Source organism: Panthera tigris, chromosome C1, assembly GCF_018350195.1.
Source record: "Panthera tigris isolate Pti1 chromosome C1, P.tigris_Pti1_mat1.1, whole genome shotgun sequence".
In the NCBI taxonomy this organism is placed as follows: Eukaryota; Metazoa; Chordata; class Mammalia; order Carnivora; family Felidae; genus Panthera; species Panthera tigris.
In genome coordinates, this window is record NC_056667.1 from 64,680,736 (window position 1) to 64,700,650 (window position 19,915).

At 37.7% G+C, this 19,915-nt stretch overlaps 1 protein-coding gene across 3 annotated transcripts in view; it reads left to right on the plus strand.

Moving 5' to 3' along the window:
• MIGA1 (mitoguardin 1) overlaps positions 1–17,010 on the plus strand; it is a 105,286-nt gene extending 88,276 nt beyond the window's left edge. Inside the window, exons 10-17 of one of the 3 annotated variants that reach the window (XM_042997624.1) lie at positions 74–146; positions 835–921; positions 4,226–4,324; positions 6,368–6,502; positions 8,166–8,219; positions 10,038–10,154; positions 13,331–13,595; positions 13,801–17,010. In XM_042997624.1, coding sequence (XP_042853558.1) covers positions 74–146; positions 835–921; positions 4,226–4,324; positions 6,368–6,502; positions 8,166–8,219; positions 10,038–10,154; positions 13,331–13,549 — 784 coding nt within the window. In that variant the 3' untranslated portion in view covers positions 13,550–13,595; positions 13,801–17,010. Of the gene's footprint in view, positions 1–73; positions 147–834; positions 922–4,225; positions 4,325–6,367; positions 6,503–8,165; positions 8,220–10,037; positions 10,155–13,330 lie in introns of all 3 variants that reach the window. The other 2 variants (XM_007079225.3, XM_042997625.1) reach the window with 2 other exon arrangements.
• The last annotated feature ends 2,905 nt before the right edge of the window (positions 17,011–19,915 follow it).

Here is a 19,915-nt window from a genome sequence, read left to right on the forward strand (position 1 = left end):
CCTTGAGTCCAAATTTGTAGTGGGCTTGATCTTGAATGCAGCTTAACAGTTGTCTTTCCTGTTTATTACATAGAACTGAAATGTTGGAGTGCCTAGGAGACAGTGATTTTCTTGCCAAACTTCACTGTATTCGACAGGCTTTTCAGGTATTTTTTTTTTTAAACATTAAGTGACCTCACCTAGCCACTCATCCTCACCCTCATGCTATAGAGTCCAGCTGTATATAAACAGAACAGCTCTTTGGTCTTCGTTATCCTTATTTTTAATGGCAAATATAAAATCTCCTAAGTTTGTTTTTCCTGGCTGCTATTTCCTTTCATTTGTCTTCATTTATCTTTGTCCTCTGCCATGGTTCCCCAGGTCCACCACACTTTGTCAAACAGGGTATTTTGATACTGGAGATGTGTACAAATGGCTACGTAAAATAGAAATCCTTTCTTATTATCAATTAGTGTGTTTTCTAGATTGTTTTTTTATTTGAATCAGTTGTAAAATCATTGATTTCCTAAAATGAAATAAAATCATTTAAGAAAAAAAAGTATCTTTATTTTTCTGTGTTTTGGGGGCTATATAACATTTATTTTGGATTTTCTAATATCGAACAGAATTTAAATTCATATTTATTTCCTTTTAATCTTTTTTGATTATAGGCTTCAAGAGCTCTTTTTATTTTAGTAAATTACAACGTTCTCTGTGGTCTACCTGCAGAGATAGTGCCGCATCCAATGCATTGACTATATCAGGGTTGTTTATGCATAGATGTGCTATAGAATCAAATGTCTGTTCAGATTAATTATTGGTTCTTTTTTTCTTTGGGGTTGAATGTTTTTTCAGGTAATACTTTCGGAAACAGCCAACAGGATATTCCTTGCTGAGAGTGGAAGGAAAATTTTGTCAGCATTAATTGTGAAAGCACGAAAGGTAAACTTGTTTTGTTGGCAAGTTTTTTTATTGTTCTTGTTTCATTTGAACTGAAGATTACAGTACATTGAATTTTTAATCGAAGAAAAAGTTTTTGCAGATTGTTGCAAAGGTTCACATACTAAAAATAAAGTAATAAAAATAAATTACCAAAGAGCATGAGTTCTTCTTGGGTTGATTTAGTTTCTGTGTATGAAGTCTACACTATTTTGATCAAGTTGTCGCTCATAAATTATTCCCAGTTTGCTGAAAGTCTATGAATGTCATGTTGAGAGTCATCGTTAGATATACTACAACTACCACTATTATTATTTCTAATACTTCGTCTCTTCCCTCAAATCCTGGTCGGTAAAGTTCTAGGAAATAGAATAGGTCTCAGAAATCTGGGAATACAAATGGAGTTGTCTCTTACTCCTACTCATGGGACTAAATGAGGTAGAGCAATCGCAAGAACTTCATGAAGACTGTAAGGAACCACTTCCCTTTATGCAAGCTGTGTCCACATGTTGAGAAAAAGTCAAATAAAACAGGCCTTTCTTGAGCCACTTGGAACACTTGGTTTTCTGACCCAATTCTTTTTTTTTTTTTTAATACTTTATTGTCAAGTTAGCTAACATGCAACATATACAGTGTGCTCTTGGCATCGGGAGTACATTCCCATGTTTCATCACTTACATACAACACCCAGTGCTCATCCCAACAAGTATCCTCCTCAATGCCCATCACCCATTTTCTCTGCCCCTCCTGCCTCCCCGCCTCCCCATCCCCTTCCACTCTCAGTTTGTTCTCTGTATTTAAAAGTCTCTTATGGGGCGCCTGGGTGGCTCAGTCGGTTGAGCGTCCGACTTCAGCTCAGGTCATGATCTCGCGGTCTGCGAGTTCGAGCCCCGCGTCAGGCTCTGGGCTGATGGCTCAGAGCCTGGAGCCTGCTTCCGATTCTGTGTCTCCCTCTCTCTCTGCCCCTCCCCCGTTCATGCTGTGTCTCTCTCTGTCTCAAAAATAAATAAAATGTTAAAAACAAAATTTTTTAAAAAATAAAAATAGAAGTCTCTTATGGTAACTTTTTCTTTCTTTTCCTTCCCCCATGGTCTTCTATTGAGTTTCTCAGCTTCCACATATGAGTGAAAACATATGATATCTGTCTTTCTCTGACTGACATATTTCACTTAGCATGATACCCTCCAGTTCCATCCACATTGTTGCAAATGGCAAGATTTCATTCTTTTCTGTTGCCAAGTAGTATTCCATTGTATCTATATACCACATCTTCTTTATTCATTCATCAGTTGATGGACATTTGGGTTCTTTCCATAATATGGCTATTGTTGATAGTGCTGCTATAAACATTGGGGTACATGTACCCCTATGAATCAGCACTCCTGTATCTTTTGGATAAATTAGTAGTAGTGCTATTGCTGGGTCATAGGTTAATTCTATTTTTAATTTTTTGAGGAACCTCCACACTGTTTTCCAGAGCGGCTGCACCAGTTTGCATTCCCACCAATAATGCAAGAGTAACCCACTTCTTTTGAACCTCAATTAGTTCATTTGTATAATAGAATTATATTTATGGTACACCATTCAGAGGGTTCTTATGATGATTAATTAAAAGATAAGTGGAGGGGCACCTGGGTGGCTCAGTCAGTTGAGTGTCCACCTTCAGCTCAGGTCATGATCTCACAATTCATGAGTTTGAGCTCCACATTGGGCTCTGTGCTGACAGCTCTGAGCCTGGGGCCTGCTTCGGATTCTGTGTCTCCCTCTTTCTCCACCCATCCTCCACTCACACGTGCTCTCTCTCCCTCCCCAAAATAAATAAACATTAAAAAAAAAATTTTTTTAAAGGTAAGTGGAGGGGCGCCTGGGTGGCTCAGTTGCTTAAGCGTCCTACTCTTGATTTCGGCTCAGGTTATGATCTCACTGTTCATGAGTTCGAGTCCTGCGTTGGGCTCTGTGCTGACAGCTCAGAGCCTGGAGCCTGCTTCGGATTCTGTGTCTCCGTCTCTCTCTGCCCCTCCCCTGCTCATGCTCTCTCTCTCTCTCTCTCTCTCAAAAATAAAAAAAAAAATTAAAAATAAATAAATAAAAAGGTAAGTGCAAAATAAATATAAGGTGATATTAACTACTTGCAATTCCCAACGTAAATCTTATGTTGCTTCCTTGGCGTTCCCATGACAGATTAAACCCAGTGATTTCAACTAGACTTTCCCCAAGAGGAGTAGAACCGCATCAAAAGCATCAATCACATAGTATCTGCTGTAACCAAGTTTTCATTTCAAGAACTGACCTAAGTTGGCATACATATTTGATGAGTAAGCAGTTTGCTTATGACACGTTACTAATGTTCTTAGTCTTGGCTCCTGGCAAATGTTGGAACAAAAATATATTAAACCAAGTGAATATGTCATACCTTGAAAATATATTTTAATTCAGTTACTTAATAGAATAAAGATCTAACAAACATACTTGAAGAGTAACTCATTTACTTTGTAGGCTTGAGCCTTGTTATAAAATTAAGTTTAGGATTAAAATGTGTTTTCTTCTAAATCAGGAGACTATAGATGCTGGAGAGGATGTGGAGAAACAGGAACCCTCTTGCACTGTTGGTGGGAATGCAAATTGGTGCAGCCGCTCTGGAAAACAGTATGGAGGTTCCTCAGAAAATTAAAAATAGACCTACCCTATGACCCAGCAATAGCACTGCTAGGAATTTATCCAAGGGATACAGGAGTACTGATGCATAGGGGCTCCTGTACCCCAATGTTTATAGCGGCACTCTCAACAATAGCCAAATTATGGAAAGAGCCTAAATGTCCATCAACTGATGAATGGATAAAGAAATTGTGGTTTATATACACAATGGAATACTACGTGGCAATGAGAAAAAATGAAATATGGCCTTTTGTAGCAACATGGATGGAACTGGAGAGTGTGATGCTAAGTGAAATAAGCCATACAGAGAAAGACAGATACCATATGGTTTCACTCTTATGTGGCTCCTGAGAAACATAACAGAAACCCATGGGGGAGGGGAAGGAAAAAAAAAAAAAAAAAAAGAGGTTAGAGTGGGAGAGAGCCAAAGCATTAGAGACTGTTAAAAACTGAGAACAAACTGAGGGTTGATGGGGGGTGGGAGGGAGGGCAAGGTGGGTGATGGGTATTGAGGAGGGCACCTTTTGGGATGAGCACTGGATGTTGTATGGAAACCAATTTGACAGTAAATTTCATATATTAAAAAATAAAAAAAATAAAAAAAAATAAATAAAAAAAAAAATAAATAAATAAAATGTGTTTTCTTCTGCAGAATCCAAAGAAGTTTGAAGATGTTTTTGATGAGATGATCTATTTTTTAGAGCAGACTGATCACTGGGATAGTACTGAAATGGAACTTGCTGCTAGAGGAGTAAGTTTCAATTTTTTTATAATATTCATTCCCCTTAGTTATATACATATAATATTTACATTATCTGAGGCCACTGTTTCCTTGTCCTTGTTAAATGACAGTAAAACCAATTATGTGATAGTGGTTATGACAGTCATAAACAATAGCAACCACAGTCTTTATACTTTGGGGCAATAGTTGAAAATGATTGTTTTTTTAAGCTAATCATTCGTTCGTTCCTTCTTCCTTCCTTCTTTCCTTCCTTTTTCTTTCTTTCCTTCCTTCCTTCCTTCCTTCCTTCCTTCCTTCCTTCCTTCCTTCCTTCCTTCCTTCATCAATGAGAAGGCCCTAGCAGAATGGTTATGGTGGCCTGTGCAAGGATGATTTTGAATGGGACAACAGACTGCTTAGAGAGGCCAGGGGATTGGCTACTCAGGATCAAACAAATAATTAAATATATTGAGAATAATGGGAGCCAGGTTTCTCACTGTCACAAAAGGAAAGTATAAAAAGCTCAGATTGGAGTTGGAGCTGTCCATGTGGATTTTAGTTTACCAGATAGATAGACAGCCAGCCAGACAGACAGACGGATGGGGAAATAAATACAAAGGTTTGCGTGTATATATAAGCATACATATAGTTTCTAGTTCTGTTTACTGAGAGGATTTGGGAGCAGCAACACCTCAAAAGAAATTACTCTTAGCACATGGAGCTTGGCTTCTAAGTACTGTTCACTGAAAGGAAGGAGAACTCCTTAGAAAAATGTCTGATATCAGCACTGGGATAGGTCAAGTACATGATGAGCCTGGAACATTTTGTTGTAACAGAAGTTTAAAGAATGAGTTCGCAAGGGGCCGAAAGGCTTTCTAGGCAGAGAAACCCGTCGGTACACGGACAGAGAGACATAATCTTTCTTTTTGTGGTGTTCCCTCACTCGGTGAAGGAATTGGTATCCATGCAGTTGTGCGGGCCAGAACCTGGGACTCCTCCCTCACACCTCCCTGGTCCTTGTGTGCTCTGTCATATTTATGTGTAAGTTTGGTCAGTTTTAACCCCTAAATATTTTTGCTTTCTTCAACTTCTCTCTAATCCTGCCAGCGCCATTGTAGCCTGAGCAACTACTCTTTTCCCTGGACTAAAGAGTCTTTGCATTCCTGGATCCGCTTACTATCCCTCCCGCCCCCCATCACCTTTTCTTCTCTCCTCTCCATGTTGCTGCCAGTCTTTTAAAAATGCAGATCTGAGCATCCATCTCCTCTCCACCACTGCCTCTCCAAAAGACTAAATAAAATTCAGATCATTCACATGGACCTAGCACTTCCTTCTTGTCTCCAGCCACTTGCCCCTGTGCTCTTTGCTATAGAGATTGCAGCACACTTTCGGTGATGTTTTTTGACTCCACACCACTGTGTTCCTTTTTACCTTAAATGCTTTGACGGTATTTCCTGTACCTGGGATGCCTTGCTCCCTAAAGAAAGCCCTCTCTGACATCTAGTCTAGATTAGCATCTCCATCATAAGCGCTCATAGTACCTTGTACTTTTTCCTTTACTGGGTTTATCACAGTTTATAATTGTGTATTTGTGGAATTATTAGTTGCTGTCTGTTTTCTCCACTAAATTCTAAGCATGTAATTCAGTTGCTGTAGAAGTCTGAGCACCTGGTACAGGTGTGTGGTACAACACAACATGCATGAGCAAATGAAGGAGCAAGAGGCTCATGATGTGCTGGGGAAGATGGGCAGACATCCCAGTAACTAAATAACAAAGCGAGCTGAGATTGTGAATGCCATAATAAAAGCATGAACAAAGGACTCCTAGAATACAGTGAAGGAGAGGTTAATTTCACCTGATGGGATCTAGGAAGGAACAGCTGTTTTATGTGAATTATAATTTCTGGTGGTGAGTTGTTTTCATATTTGTCTCTCCTCTTCCTCTTTTTTGTCAGAGATATAATCTGATTCAACTAAAATCACCCTGCTGTTACAAAACATGAAGCCCTGGCTCAGACTTTTTTTCAGTTCTATGTAACAATAATTCGTGTTTTAACTCATAATTTAATGCAGGTGAAAAATCTAAATTTTTATGATGTTGTTCTGGATTTTATATTAATGGATTCCTTTGAAGATTTAGAAAACCCACCCACATCCATACAGAATGTAGTAAATAATCGCTGGCTAAACTCCTCCTTCAAAGAAACTGTAAGTGGTGGTTTTCCTTTTTCTCAACCATTTCAATTTGATGAAAAATGGTCAGAACCGGGAAGATTAATAAGATTTATTTATATATCTACCTATAGAATGACTAGTGTGGAAACTGAGCTCATTCTTTGATATTGGGATCAGACGTGTATGATACACTGTATCTTCAGATGAAATTCCTCTTTGGCTCTTCTGTCAGTTCCTGTCTTGACCTGGAGGACCCAGTATTTCTTCAGATCTCGAAATAAACTCAGGCTTCAGACTCGTTCAGGCCTAACCAAAAATTATAACTGAACTGTCTCTATGACCAAACTGAAATATAGCGGTTGTAAACAGACAGTATGTATTTCTTAGAGGAAAATCTGGAGATTCATGTTCTCAAATAATATAAAAAATTAGGGGAGAAAGGGGCGCCTGGCTGGCTCGGCCGGTAGAGCATGTGACTCTTGATATTGGGGTTGTGAGTTCAATCCCCACATTGGGTGTAGAAATAACTTAAAAATGAAAAATTTGTAAAAATTTTTTAAAAATTAGGGGAGGAAAAGAAATAGGCATATGCAAAAATAAAACAAGTTTTAAACTGTATTCTGTACTTTAAATGTTTTCAGTTTCTCTTGTTTTTTTGTATTCAAATCTCTATCTGACATTGTTTCTTTGTTGTGTTTTAAGTGTGTACCTGGAAGCAGGTGGAATAGATATTCAATGCAATGATGCAATTTGAATGCCTTTTAAGAAATGTCCCAGCTGCCTGTTTTACAATTATTTTGGAAATTCCTGCCACTACATTTTAAAGCATTTTTAATAAATCCACTTTTCCCTTAAAATGTGTTTTAACTATAAAAGGTACATGTTCTCCCATTTCTGTAACTGATTTGGTAAGGTGACCTTGATCAAAGTTGGGCCATGCCAGATTTCTTTAAGATCCACTTGGGTGTTTTAGTCCCTATCATTAAGGTTGTTTTCTTAGTTCTTATTAGAATAAAACTTTTAGCTCCACCCACAGCTATTTCCAGCAGTACTATTCTTTTTTTTTTTTAATTTTTTTTTTAATGTTTATTTCTTTTTGAGAGAGAGAGAGACAGAATGCTAGTGGGTTGGGGTGGAGAGAGAGGAAGGCACTGAATCTGAAGCAGGCTCCAGGCTCCGAGCTGTCAGCACAGAGCCTGATGCGGGGCTCGAACTCACAAGCTATGAGACCATGACCTGAGCCGAAGTCGGACGCTCAACCGACTGAGCCACCCAGGCGCCCCTCCAGCAGTACTATTCTTGAAGAAAAAAAAATTACTTTGTCTTCATTATTACACATAAAACAATTATTGTATATGTGTATCTGTGTACACATATTTTCATTTTCACTCTTTTCCCATCGGAACAGAATTGAAGAACTCTGAGAGTTGAACTATGGTTACCAAGTTTCTGGTACCAGGGTTTAACCTTTTTCCTTCAGTGTCTTTGCATTTGATTTTAAAATTTATAAAAACAAAATATCTTTTCATTATTATTTAGAAACAGTAGAAGGAACCTGGACTAGTTGTTATCAGTGGTTAATGCTTTGAACATTTTAGACTTATAACCTATTAATTTCTAATAAAAATCACTCCTAATGCAAAGTTTATATAGTTGTAAATTTAAGTCTTGCTTTTTCTCATCTGCATTTATCTAGGCTGTGGCTTCAAGTTGTTGGTCAGTGCTGAAACAGAAAAGGCAACAGATGAAGGTAAATTTCATTGTGCCTTAGACCTTTTTGTTGAGTGATTTGAGGCTCCTGTCAGTCCTCAAGTGGGGCAGCAGCTCATAAGGATGGCCCCTCAAGCTAGGTGAATGGCTTACTGGTACTGGGTCGGCCTCTCCTGTTTTGAAGTCCTTCTCCCTCTTGAGGCAGCCATGGGATTTCCACTATGTGGGAAAGAGTTTAGCGTTAGAAATGGCTCAGATAGAATTTTTTAAGTAGTTCTGGGGACCACGTATTTGAATAATTTTTGTTTAAAATGATTCCAGAGACCCTGTGTTTTGAACAAGCTTTCCAAATGATGGTTATAAACTCAGATGTTTGAGAAACACTGGTTTAGGGCTAGGGAGCTGACTTATAGACTTGGGCTTAATTCTCTCACCAGATATTATGGCCTCGGGCAGTTCCTGACTATCTGCTGAGCTCCAGTTCTCCCTTTTGCAGGATGGAGTTGGTGTCTAGCCCATAGGGTTGCTGTAAGGGTGAAATGAGACAATATCAACCAGCTTCATTTAAACATAAAATAAAGAGCAAATACAAAAACGAATTTAATAAATGCTGGTTACCATAATAATCATGACAATAATAACATATCTAACTTTATTTCTTCTTAGCATAAATCTTGTGCCTTAGTCTAGTCTCCTGCCCATATCCGCAGATACCTATATATCTCACCTCCTGTGGAACTGTTTTCTGTTACTGGAATGCCATGCTCTATCCTCTGTGTTTAATACATCTTACCTATTGTTGAGTTCAGCTCACATTATTACTTGTATTTCACCCCATGCTAATGTCCTACCTGTCTGAACTCCTAGTATAGTCTATGGGATTTAGAATTTTAATATATGCAGAACCTCTCAGACTGAATGATAACTTGAGTGCATCCCTCATAACTTTTTGGCCTTCACTGGTTAGCTCTGTGTGATTTAGGACAGGTTACTTAACTCCTCCAAAGTATCACTTTCTACATGATTAAAATGATGTTAACACAACCTCCTTTTTCAGAAACTTTCTGTTCGATTAAACAGAACCTAGCACATTATCTGGAGTATAATGGGTACTCGTTAAATGGTAATTGCTGTTACAATATCTACATTCTTTAAATTGATGTTCAGAAGACATTTTGGAGCCTGTAAAATAGAAAATAACCCCTCCAGCAAACAGAATCTTGAAGCACAGTTATCCCCAGTTGATGCTATGTGACAAATTCCCCAGGATTTCAGAAGGTTGTTAATAAACTTGAAGAGGTTCCTAAATTACAACTGTATGTGTTACTATCGCACAAGAAGAGGTCATTACACAATTAAATGCCTCGGTAACATCTGGTTCCTCAACCAAAAGTTAGGATTCTAATAAGCATATTTATGTGCTTACTCATTTAAAAATCATTTTGGTCTTTTTCACATAATCTAATTAAGTGGTTGAGTAGAACTGTTTAATAACTGAAACCCTGGTCATCTCATTCATCCTAAAAATTTCACTGCTGAGGAACACCGTGGCATTCTTGTTATTGCTTGGTTATAACACTCATATGATTGCTTTTTTATGAAGTATTTTTATGAGGTGAAAATGCCTTCAGGAAATGATGTTCCTCAGCACATTTGAAACCATTGGCTAGGGTATGTAAATTACATAAAACATTTTGTGACTCTAAAAATTACTTGTAAGCTTATTTACTTCCTTAGTAGACTTGGTCTGCCCTCAAAAAGAGCTGGTCATGTAATAGGTAGGAATTTAAGTTTCTCTACTACAGATAGCTAATTCAAGAAGGTAAAAATAATTTGATTCTCATTTACTTCCCAACAGATCCCAGATGGATTTTTTGCCCATTTTTATGCCATTTGCGAGCAAATCAGCCCTGTCCTAGCCTGGGGCTTTTTGGGTCCTAGAAATTCTCTCTATGATTTATGTTGCTTCTTTAAGGTATGTTCAGCCATTGAATCATTTTTTTCTAAATCAAAAAGCAGGTAAGTTTTGTTCTGTTTTGCTTTTGCTTTTGTAGAAAAAAAGAATGTTAAAAAAAGGTAAAGTTATAAAAGTCACCTAAATTCAGTGTTTAAATGCCAGTGGAACATTATTATATAGATTTGGTGCTTTATCATGGAGTAGATTCCATAAGTCCATTCACCTTATCAATTCAATTCCGTCTGTAATGGAGACGTGTGTGTATGGTGTTACCATGTTACAGTCAAGTTGCTGCAGACAGTTGTTCTTCATCTCTAGACCCTTTTGAAATTGATAAAGCAAATATCAGTCTTTATTGCACATGTAGGCAATTTAGAGGTAAGTTCTGTTCCAGGTTAACATGAGTGATAGAACCCTAGTTGTGAGAAATAACACGAAAGTTTAAGGTTGTATCCCAATGCCAGCAGTTTGCCAGAACACAAGTTACAGTGTACTGCAGAATTCTATGCCTGGCACAGTGCCAAGAAAAGTCTTTTTTTTTTTTTTTTTTTTAAGTTTATTTATTTATTTTGAGAGAGGGTGAGAGAGAGAGAGAGAGAATGCAAGCAGGAGAGAGGCAGAGAGAGAATCCCAAGCAGGCTCTGCACTGTCAGCACAGAGCCCAGCATGGGGCTCGATCCCATGAACCATGAGGTCATGACCTGAGCTGAAATCAAGAGTCAGACACTCAACTGACTGAGCCACTCAGGCGCCCCAAGTCTCAACCATTTAATAGTTTTGAATCTAAGCTGAGTTTCAAGGAGCAAATAAAAGTAAACATAATCAAGTGAATTTGAAAGTTTTTGATGTTTGTAAGTTTGGGTGTTTCACTAGACTGATGATTTAAAGTTAAATTATTGGGACGCCTGAGTAGCTCAGTCGGTTAAGCATCTGACTTTGGCTCAGGTCATGATCTCACGGTTCGTGAGTTTGAGCCCTGCGTCGGGCTCTGTGCTGACAGCCCAGAGCCTGGAGCCTGCTTCGGATTCTGAGTCTCCCTCTCTCTCTGCCCCTCCCTGGCTTACACTCTGTCTCTCTCTCAAAAATAAATAATAAAACGGTAAAAAAAAAAAAAAAAAAGTTACAGAAAAATAAAAAAATTTAAATTATTATGTTTTTGTACTGTTAATGTAGCATTTATGTAAATGTTTAGGAAATACTTATTTTACTGTCATTCAAAACTGATCAATTTTTGACTAGTTTTCTTGAACTCCCAAATGTATGTGTTTCTTGGAAAAATTTGGACTGGGAATTAAGTTTGTCATTAATGAACAGTCTGACTGTAGGCAAATCATGCTCTGTCCTCCTTTTCTTCATCTCTAAGATTGCTAGAGATGATTGCTAACGATTTGTCCAGGTATAAAGTCAAGCAAATCTATGAAACATGCCTTCTTAGTACTTCTTAACATTTGGTTTTTGTTGGATAGAAAGTAAGTATTTCTGTTTTTTAGTTCTTTGGAATTACTTTTTTTCTCCCATCATGGCATAACAGGCTGAGACTTAATACTTAGTAGTACACAACTTACCTAAAATGAGTTTCAGAAAAAAAAAAAAAAGGATGAGATTTTACTATTTTCAACAGCATGGATGGACCTAGAGGGTATCATGCTAAGTGAAATAAGTCAGCCAGAGAAAGACAGATGCCATATGGTTTCACGTATGTGTGGAAACCAAAAACAAAGCAAATGAACAAACAAAAAACCAAATAGAATCATAAATACAGAGTGATACCTGGCTGGCTGAGTTGGTAGAGCATACAACTCTTGATCTTGGGATTGTGAGTTCCAGCCCCTCGTTGGGTGTAGATTACTTTAAAAAGAAAATCTTAAGTAAATAAATACAGGGAACAAACTGGGGGTTGCCAGAGGGGAAGGAATTGGGAGGGTGGGCGAAATAGGTGAAGGGGATTTAGAGGTAGAAACTTCCAGTTATAAAATAAATAAGTCATGGGGATGAAAAGTACAACATAGGGAATATAGTCAATAATATTGTAATAACATTGTATGGTGACAGGTGGTGACTACACTTACCTTGGTAAGCACTGAGTAATGTACAGACTTGTTGAATCATTGTGTTGTACACCTGAAATTAATATAACACAGTATGTCAGCTATGCATCAATTTTTAAAAAATGGGTTTCAGCGTAAGTATTAACTTACTGAAATGAAATATCTTTCATGATCTATTTGAAATCTGAAATTTTTATTTTTCATCTATCTTAAGTTTTTTAGGTACAGAAAAATACACACTTGAAACTTAAAAGTGGGGCTCCTGGGGGCGCCTGGGTGGCTCAGTCGGTTGGGCGTCCGACTTCAGCTCAGGTCACGATCTCGCGGTCCGTGAATTCGAGCCCCGTGTCGGGCTCTGGGCTGATGGCTCAGAGCCTGGAGCCTGTTTCCGATTCTGTGTCTCCCTCTCTCTCTGCCCCTCCCCCGTTCATGCTCTGTCTCTCTCTGTCCCCAAAATAAATAAACGTAAAAAAAAAAAAAAAAAAAAATTAAATAAATAAATAAATAAATAAATAAATAAATAAATAAATAAATAAAATTGGGGCTCCTGGGTGGCTCAGTTGACTAAGTGTCGACTCTTGGTTTCAGTTTAGGTCATGATCTCACGGTTTGTGAGTTCAAGCCCTGCATCAGGCTTCATGCTCTCAGTGTGGAGCCTGCTTGGGATTCTCTGTCTCCCCCCACTCCTCTCTCTCTCAAAAATAAATAATTTAATTAATTGAAAAAAGTAAGAGTTACAATTACGGGAAATAGTTTACTCTTCTATCTTAAAGTTCGTACCAGTGTTCAGAGGTAACAATGAAAATATCGGTTAATGGGAAAGAATTAACAATAGCCTCTTACATTTATATAGTACTTTCAGGGTTTACAGGCATTTCCCATACATTATTTCTTTTTCATCATCATGTCGGCTCTGAGTGGTACAGAGAACAAGTAGTATTATCCCTTATTTTACAGAAAAAGAAAATGAGACCCAGGAAAGGTTTAAGCATTTGTACAAGGTCTTTTTTCCAGTGGATGTGGAACTAGCACTGGGAGTCAGGCCTTCTGACTACTAATTCAACGCTTGTTACAATATTAGTAGCTATTTAGATTAATACACTTTTGGTCTGTTAAGTACCAATCTGTTTTGTGTTCATTTTCCAGAATCAAGTTCTTTTCTTTCTCAAAGACATTTTTGACTTCGAGAAGGTGCGCTATTCCAGTATAGAGACTTTGGCCGAAGACCTCATGCAGTTACTTATTCGCCGCACTGAACTCTTACTGGCCTATCTTGGGGCTGATGCACTGAGGCATACAAGTAGTTGTATAAGTAGTCATGGTCATGTTATGTCCAGTGGCCTGTTGGAAGCCAAAGTACAATAAGTACCATAAAAACCATACAACTTGAGTGTGCTATGAAATATTTAAGGTAACTATTGATTTTGTAACACACGTTATAAGGAATTGGGGGATATGGACTCAGGGAGAGAAAAGAAAATCTAGGAAAGAACGAGTGATCCTACTATATTTACACAGAAGTTCTGTCATTGAATCCCTGTGTACTGTACCCAAAATGATGTTTTCTAGTCTTTAGGTAATAATTCAAGTGTGGTGAAATGTTGTATATTTTACAGAAATACTGCTTGAATTGAAATCAGTATTTGGGAGTTAATTGATATGTCGTCTTGAAGCTGTCTGCAATGTCCAGTATCATTTTCAAAAGCTCTGTTTTTATGCTTTGCACCTTGAAAATATACACTTTAGCCAAGACCTTTGTGGCTCACATACGTAAGAATATATTACTCCTTGTGTCAACAAGTTTAACTTTGCCTGAAAATGTATTTTTCATTGTAAAGTTATTCATTGTTTAATCAAGTTTGGGCAGTAGTGGTGTTTAATATGTACTGCTTACATTATTGCTTGTGCATTCGCTTATGTTTGAATCAAAGAAATTGTCATGGCTATCTCATAAAACACTTAAATGAATTGACACTGAGAAGTTTACATTAGATTTACTGCAGTTTCCAAAATATATTATTGTTGGGCCTATAAGTTAGAATAGAGACTGAAGAAATTTCTTTTATCTTTTTATAGATTAGAGCATTTTCCTTTGAATGAATATTGATTAAAAAGATAACATTTATTAACTGTGAGAGGTAATTAAGATTTTTTGTGTGTGTAGTTTTGAGACTATCTCCCAGTGAATATCTGAAGGTATTAATCTGGATACAGTAAAATAATTTCTCCTTTCTCCTTCTACATAACGTAGCATACTGGGGGTTTGTCATATTATGCCCCTATTTTTAAAATATTCATACTTTGAATCTTAGTGAGGTCTTAAAGGTTTTTTTCCCCCTGAGTTGAACAAAATATTTTTTAATGGCATGGAAGTATATTTCATGTCCTTTATGATAACTAGATGAACAAATGGCTTGTTCATATGAGGGGTTCTTCAGGGTATATTAGATACATTCAGAGCTGTATTAATTTTGTGTCTAAATCATATACCACTTATTTAAAGTGGCTCACTCAGCAAATCAATGGATTGGGATTCATTGATTATGCTCCTGAGATGGGCTTTATTTATTTTAGGAGTGAGTTACCCAGAAAGATCTAAAGTATATTTTTTAAAAATGAATTTTTAGATTAAAGTGCCTAGTTTCTGATTAATGAGTAGAAAATGAAAAGTGAGGAGGAAAGCATAATCTTTTAAGGTTTTAAATTTACATATGTGCCATATTTATGTAATATTGGTTATGAAATATGAGTTTCAGAATCTTTATGCTGTTTTCATGTTACTGTGTTCCATAATATGTGGGTTAGAGCGTTAAACAGTATGAAATATTGCTCTGATATTCAGCTCCTGACCTTTCTTACATATATTTGTAATTTAACAATTGGCTATTCATAACTTTTATTATTGATGGAGGAATGTCATTAGAAGTATCAAAACTAAAAATTCCATTATGTGTTGTTTTATTTTTTAATTCATCTCTTGTATTTTTAGTTTCTTGTTGAGGTACCCCTGGCCTCGAATGATTCACACACACACGTGTATACACACACACACACACACACACACACACACACTCCCATCATTGTGTAGACAGGACAATTATTGCTTATATTAATCTTCCTGTTTACGGGGGGAGGGGGAGGCTAACTGTTCTAAGCTGTGATGTTACAAACAAAGCTAGAAGTAAACTTAATTACTTTTTTAGTTGAGGAAGATATTATTTTAAACCTATTTTGAAGAATTGCACTATTTAATAATGCTGCTATTACATAAGATGACTCTGGGGAATTTATTTCATCAGATAAGATGAATAGCTTTCCAGAAGGTGTTTTATCTTCTCTTTTACTTTTCACCTTAAAAAAAAAAAAAAAAAAAAAAGCCACCCATATTCAAGAGGTTGGTTTCTCAAAATCAGTGAGTTTGAGTAGTTTCTGGTCAGCTGTGTAGCTACTATTTTAGCAAAATGCTTCTTTGTGGCCTTTGATGAAAGAGACAAGAGTGACCAAGTAGAACTTCAGGGTAGTAAGTATAGGAAAAACCTCTCTATTGTAAGGGAAGAAACTTGAACTTTTTAAAAGAAACATCTCTCAAAAACAGTTTCTGACCACAGAAGAGTGCTTAACACATATGTACCAGTTTCAGTTTGCCTTGATATAGGGGTAAACAGCTAAAACAATGTTGTAATAATAAAAAAGGATTAAACTAGTCTAGAGCCTCTTAGGAAGGAACCCTGTTTGACACTTAACATTGCCATCATGAGTCCTACTAACATCCACTCCCCTGTGTATGTGATAAGAGGGCCTTGAAATCATCCTGAGAAAATGGCTTTTTCTTCCTGTTTTCTGGAAGAAAAAAGATCAGTCAGTGTTCAGGTGATTTATATTTGCTAACTTTTTTTCTATTTTGGTTTCTCTATGTTTTTGTTCAACTAAAAGTCTAGTTACTTCTTCTCGAAGGCTTATAATACATTTATTAAATATCAAACTGACATTACTTTTTTATTTAAAAGAAGCCAAGTTTTTCATCCTGTTACAGTCCGCTTCAAAAAACTTTCTCTCAGAAAAAAGTACTGTTTATTTGCATCCCTTTATTTTGATTCTATTGTTAAATTATCTGACTTTATAAAAAAAATATTTACAAACTGTCTCTTGCCTTAAGATGTAACATGTTCACACCTGAAACTAATGCAACATTGTGTGTCAACTATGTTTCAATTAAAAAAAAAAAAGAGGTCACGTTTTCTACTTAAATGATTACCTAAAGAGTGATTATTTGCATCACAAAAGAATTAGTTTATTATCCTTTTAAACATTGAAATAGGAATGCCAAAGTAACATTTAATATACTTCTCTGTGACCTTTCATAATCAGAAATTTCTAATTATGTTCATGACATAATTTGCTTTTATTTTAATATGAACACATATAGGAAATTATTTGGAGTATATCTTTCAAAGTAATTATAAGAATGAGGCTGAATTCAAATCTTTTGTTTTTTGCTTGGATTAATCATATTTAGAAATTTCTCTGGGACTCAAGAATTTATATAATCTATGATTAATGGAAATAGGGGCATTCTTTCTTTGTTCCTAATGATTCTATTGTGTTATTGTTTTGCTTAGTTTGAGAACAACCATGTATTATCTTTACTTGGCTGATATTAGTAAATGTGTCTATTTCCTAAATGTAAGGACTGTACTTACTAATTTATGTAAAAGTGAAACACTACTGTAGCAGAAAAAAATTGTACCGGCTCTTTAGCCAAAATAAGCTCTGTAACATGGATGTATTTCTACTACTGCCAAATAAAAAACTGACGGTACATCTTACTGAGGTATCGACTATTTTATATAATGCTTCTATACTTTTGCAAGATCATACTTGTCTCATCAGACCCTGACATATAGGAACTTTCAGTCTCGGCAAGATCACATTCACAGGCACAGGGAACACAGACACGGCAGAACTGTTGGAATCAAGTGCCAAAGTAGATGTTTTCTTTATGGACTGAGTGGGAGAAAAGACAGTTTTCTGATGAGTGAAGCCAAAGTACTTGAGTTGGGATTTGTTGTTGTTGTTGTTGTTGTTGTTGTTGTTGTTGTTGTTTGAGAGAGCATGAGTACAATTGGGGGGAGGGGCAGAGAGAGAGAATCTTAAGCAGGCTCAACGCCCAGCAAGAGTTCAATATGGGATCATGACTCAAGCAGAAATCAGGAGTTGGATGCTTAACTTACTGAGCCACCCAGGTGCCCCACAAGTACTTGTGTTTCAGTTAACAAAGTGTTTTGATTGGCAATCCTGTCAAACAATATAAATTTATCTGAATGATGTTTGTGCATCTGTCTCTATTCAGACATCCCATTTCCCACCACTTCCTCATCAGAGTTCAGATACAGTCAGTCAAGGAGGGGGTTGTTGCCTGGACACCGCTGGAAGCACCAGGCGGCAAAGAACGGTTTATCTGGACATAAACAGCACCTGCCTTACAAGTGCGAGGTCACTCTCTTTCCAGCGAGGAAATGGGGCTGGGATCTGGGGCAGCATCTCTGTCTCCGCCTCTGTTTTCTTTGTCATCCGGCACCCTCCTTGCCATCCTCAATCCCGCTGCCTGAATTTATGTTTTGAATTTTAAACATCACTGAATTTGGGGGCGTCTGGCTGGCTCAGTTTGAAGGGCACGCAATTCTTGATCTCAGGGCCGTGAGTTCAAGCCCCACACTGGGTGTAGAGATTACGTAAGTAAACAAATAAAAATAAAAAATTTAAACATCTCTGAAATTTTAGGTTTGTTTAGAATACGTCTGTGCAAGCATGTCCGTGTCTTGTTACGTTATTTGTAGGGTTTTGCTGGAAATCTTTATTAACTCATTTGGTTTTACCCACTGTCTTCCCTACTGTTCTTATGCTACTTTTGACTTTTATTACAAAGTGTTTCTTTTTATACTCTGTATTCTGTAGTACTTTATCCTGCCACGTCTTCTCCTTTAATCTCTCCCTCTCCTCATGCTGCTATCTTTGATCAGGCTGCACAGCTTTCTTGTCTGCTGAGGTGGTGTTGTTTTTTACCCCTGCCTCTGAACAGTGAAAACCTTTAAGTAACCTTCATCATTTGGGCAGGGAAGGACTGAATTCCAATATAGAAGAAAAAAGCAAACCTTCTTTGACACCTTATTCTTTGCTTAAAAGCCATAGCAAAGTAACTGGTACATCAAATATCACCTCAACGTTTTGCTTTTAACTGTCTCTTATGTGTGTCACAAAAGCCTTTCACAAAGTACATTTATATATAGGAGATTACAGAACTTTTATGATTTGCTATGTTTGAAGTAATACCATAATACTTGACTATAGAGGAGCACTTTGACATTTGCAAGCACTTGAAATATATGACTTCCAGAACTTTGTTGATTTTTTAAAAATTTATTTATTTAACAGCACTGGGAGAAAATAGGCCCACAGACTTTAAAAAGGACTGGATCTTTAATGTGGTTAGGAGATGGCTAATTTAAAAAAGTAGGGGAGTGCCTGGGTAACTCCGTTGAGCATCCAACTCTTGATTTCGGCTTAGGTCATGATCCCAAGGTCATGGGATCAAGCCCTGCATTGAGCTCCACACTGAGTGTGGAGCCTGCTTAAAAGTCTTTCTTTCTCTCTCTCTCCGTCTCTCTCTCTCTCTCTGTCTCTTTTAAAAAAAAGTAGGTTAGAGGCACCTGGGTGGCTCAGTCGGTTAAGTGTCTGACTTCGGCTCAGGTCATGATCTCTCAGTTTGTGAGTTCGAGCCCCGCATTGGGCTCTGTGCTGACAGCTTTAGAGCTTGGAGCCTGCTTCAGATTCAGTGTCTTCCTCTCTCCCTGCCCCTCCCCAACTTGTGCTCTGTCTCTCTCCTTCAAAAATCCAAAAAAAAAAAAAAAAAAAAAGGGGAGCCTGGGTGGCTCAGTTGGTGAAGCATCCGACTTTGGTTTCAGCTCAGGTCATGATCTCACAATTTGTGAGTTTGAGCCCCACATGGGCCTCTGAGCTGACAGTGCAGAGCCTGTTTGGGAGGCTCTCTGCCCCTCCCCCACTCTCCGTCTCTCAAAATAAACTTAAAAAAAAAAGTAGTTTAAAGCAGGTGTGTTTGTTATCTACTGCTGCGTAACAAATTATCTCAGAATTTAGCAGCTTGAAACAATAAACATTATCTCACAGTTTCTGAGGGTTAGGAATCCAGGAATGGCTGTTTCTGGTGGTTCTGGCTTATCGTGTCTCCTGAGATTGCAGCCATTTGAAGGTTTGAGCCGGACTGGAAGATTTGCCGTCAAGATTTGCTTACTTATATGGCTGTCGTTAAGTGGTATTAGGTTCTTGCCATGTGGGCCTCTTGGCTGCATAAGTGTCTTTAAATTTTTTTTTTTAACATTTATTTTTTGAGACAGAGAGAGACAGAGCATGAACGGGGGAGGGGCAGAGAGAGAGGGAGACACAGAATCAGAAGCAGGCTCCAGGCTCTGAGCCATCAGCCCAGAGCCCGACGCAGGGCTCGAACTCACGGACCGCGAGATCGTGACCCGGGCTGAAGTCGGACGCTTAACCGACTGAGCCACCCAGGCGCCCCTACATAAGTGTCTTTAAAACTATTGCTGGCATCTTCCAGAGTGAGCAATTCAAGCGGTATCAAGACAAAAGACACAGTATCTTTGATAACCTAGACTTGGCAGTGGCACACCATCACTTGTGCTGTGTTCTATTGATCAC